At 47.2% G+C, this 1,174-nt stretch overlaps 1 protein-coding gene across 1 annotated transcript; it reads left to right on the forward strand.

Moving 5' to 3' along the window:
* Nucleotides 1–945, forward strand: LOC127031688 (olfactory receptor 6C4-like). The gene has a single exon (XM_050918765.1). It carries the CDS (start codon nucleotides 1–3, stop codon nucleotides 943–945), a length of 945 nt encoding a protein of 314 aa, XP_050774722.1.
* The last annotated feature ends 229 nt before the right edge of the window (nucleotides 946–1,174 follow it).

Here is a 1,174-nt window from a genome sequence, read left to right on the forward strand (position 1 = left end):
ATGCCAAACCGCACTGCAGTGGTGGAATTCATCCTGTTGGGACTTACCAACGACAATCATTTGAGCATCGGCATATTCCTAGTTCTATTAGCGACCTTCCTCTTGATCCTGATGGGAAACATCATCATTGTCACCATCACCCTGGTGGACCATCGCCTCCAAACGCCCATGTATTTCTTCCTCAGGAACTTCTCCTTCTTGGAAACATGCTTCACCCTCGTCATCATCCCCTGGTTCCTCTACAGCCTCCTGACAGGGAGAAAAGCCCTTTCTCGCCCCACTTGTTTACTTCAGTCATTTTTCTTTTTCTTCCTGGGCTCCTCTGTGTTTTTCCACCTGGCTGTAATGTCCTTTGACCGGTACATGGCTATCTGCAACCCACTACATTACATCACTGTCATGAGAAACAGGGTCTGCCTCTACTTAGTGCTTGGCTGCTGGCTGGCAAGTTTCCTCCTAGTGCTTCCTACCACGGTTCTCTTTGTCCACTTGCCGTTCTGTGGCCCCAATATCATAAATCACTTCTACTGTCACACAGCCCCGTTGCTCCAACTCTCCTGCACAGACACCGGGATCATTGAAGTAGGGGCCCTGGTAACAGCTGTACTTACGCTGCTCAGTACGCTGACGGTCACCATCATCTCTTATGGCTGTATCATCTCCATGTTCATGCGCATCCCATCCTCTGCGGGCAGGAAAAAGGCCTTTTCCACCTGCTCTGCCCACCTCACGGTTGTGATGATATTGTACAGTAGCTCTATTTTCAGGTACATTCGACCAGGTCAGCATCGTGGGTGCGACTTTGATAATGTTGTGTCCTTTCTTTACACGGTGGTCACCCAGCTCTTTAATCCCTACATCTATGCTCTCAGGAAAGAACAAGTCAAACAGGCCCTGAAGGATGCCTGTGACAGAGTATGTTTTAAGCATCCAAATCGGGTCTGAAAAAATTAAAATCAAAAGATCAAAGAGTAAAGTGAATATCTTTGATATCATTCCAACCTTAAATTGGGCTTACGAGAGTCCTGAGTGCAATGTAAGACGCTGCACTTTGGAACCAACGTATCCAGGGTAACTTCCTCTGGAAAAGGAAGCCAGTCAACACCTACTGTTCTGGTCACTGTATAGACACCCGGTCAATAGCAGAATTAAATGGATATTCATGGAGTCTAGT

Source organism: Gopherus flavomarginatus, chromosome 11 (assembly GCF_025201925.1).
Source record: "Gopherus flavomarginatus isolate rGopFla2 chromosome 11, rGopFla2.mat.asm, whole genome shotgun sequence".
Lineage (NCBI taxonomy): Eukaryota > Metazoa > Chordata > Testudines > Testudinidae > Gopherus > Gopherus flavomarginatus.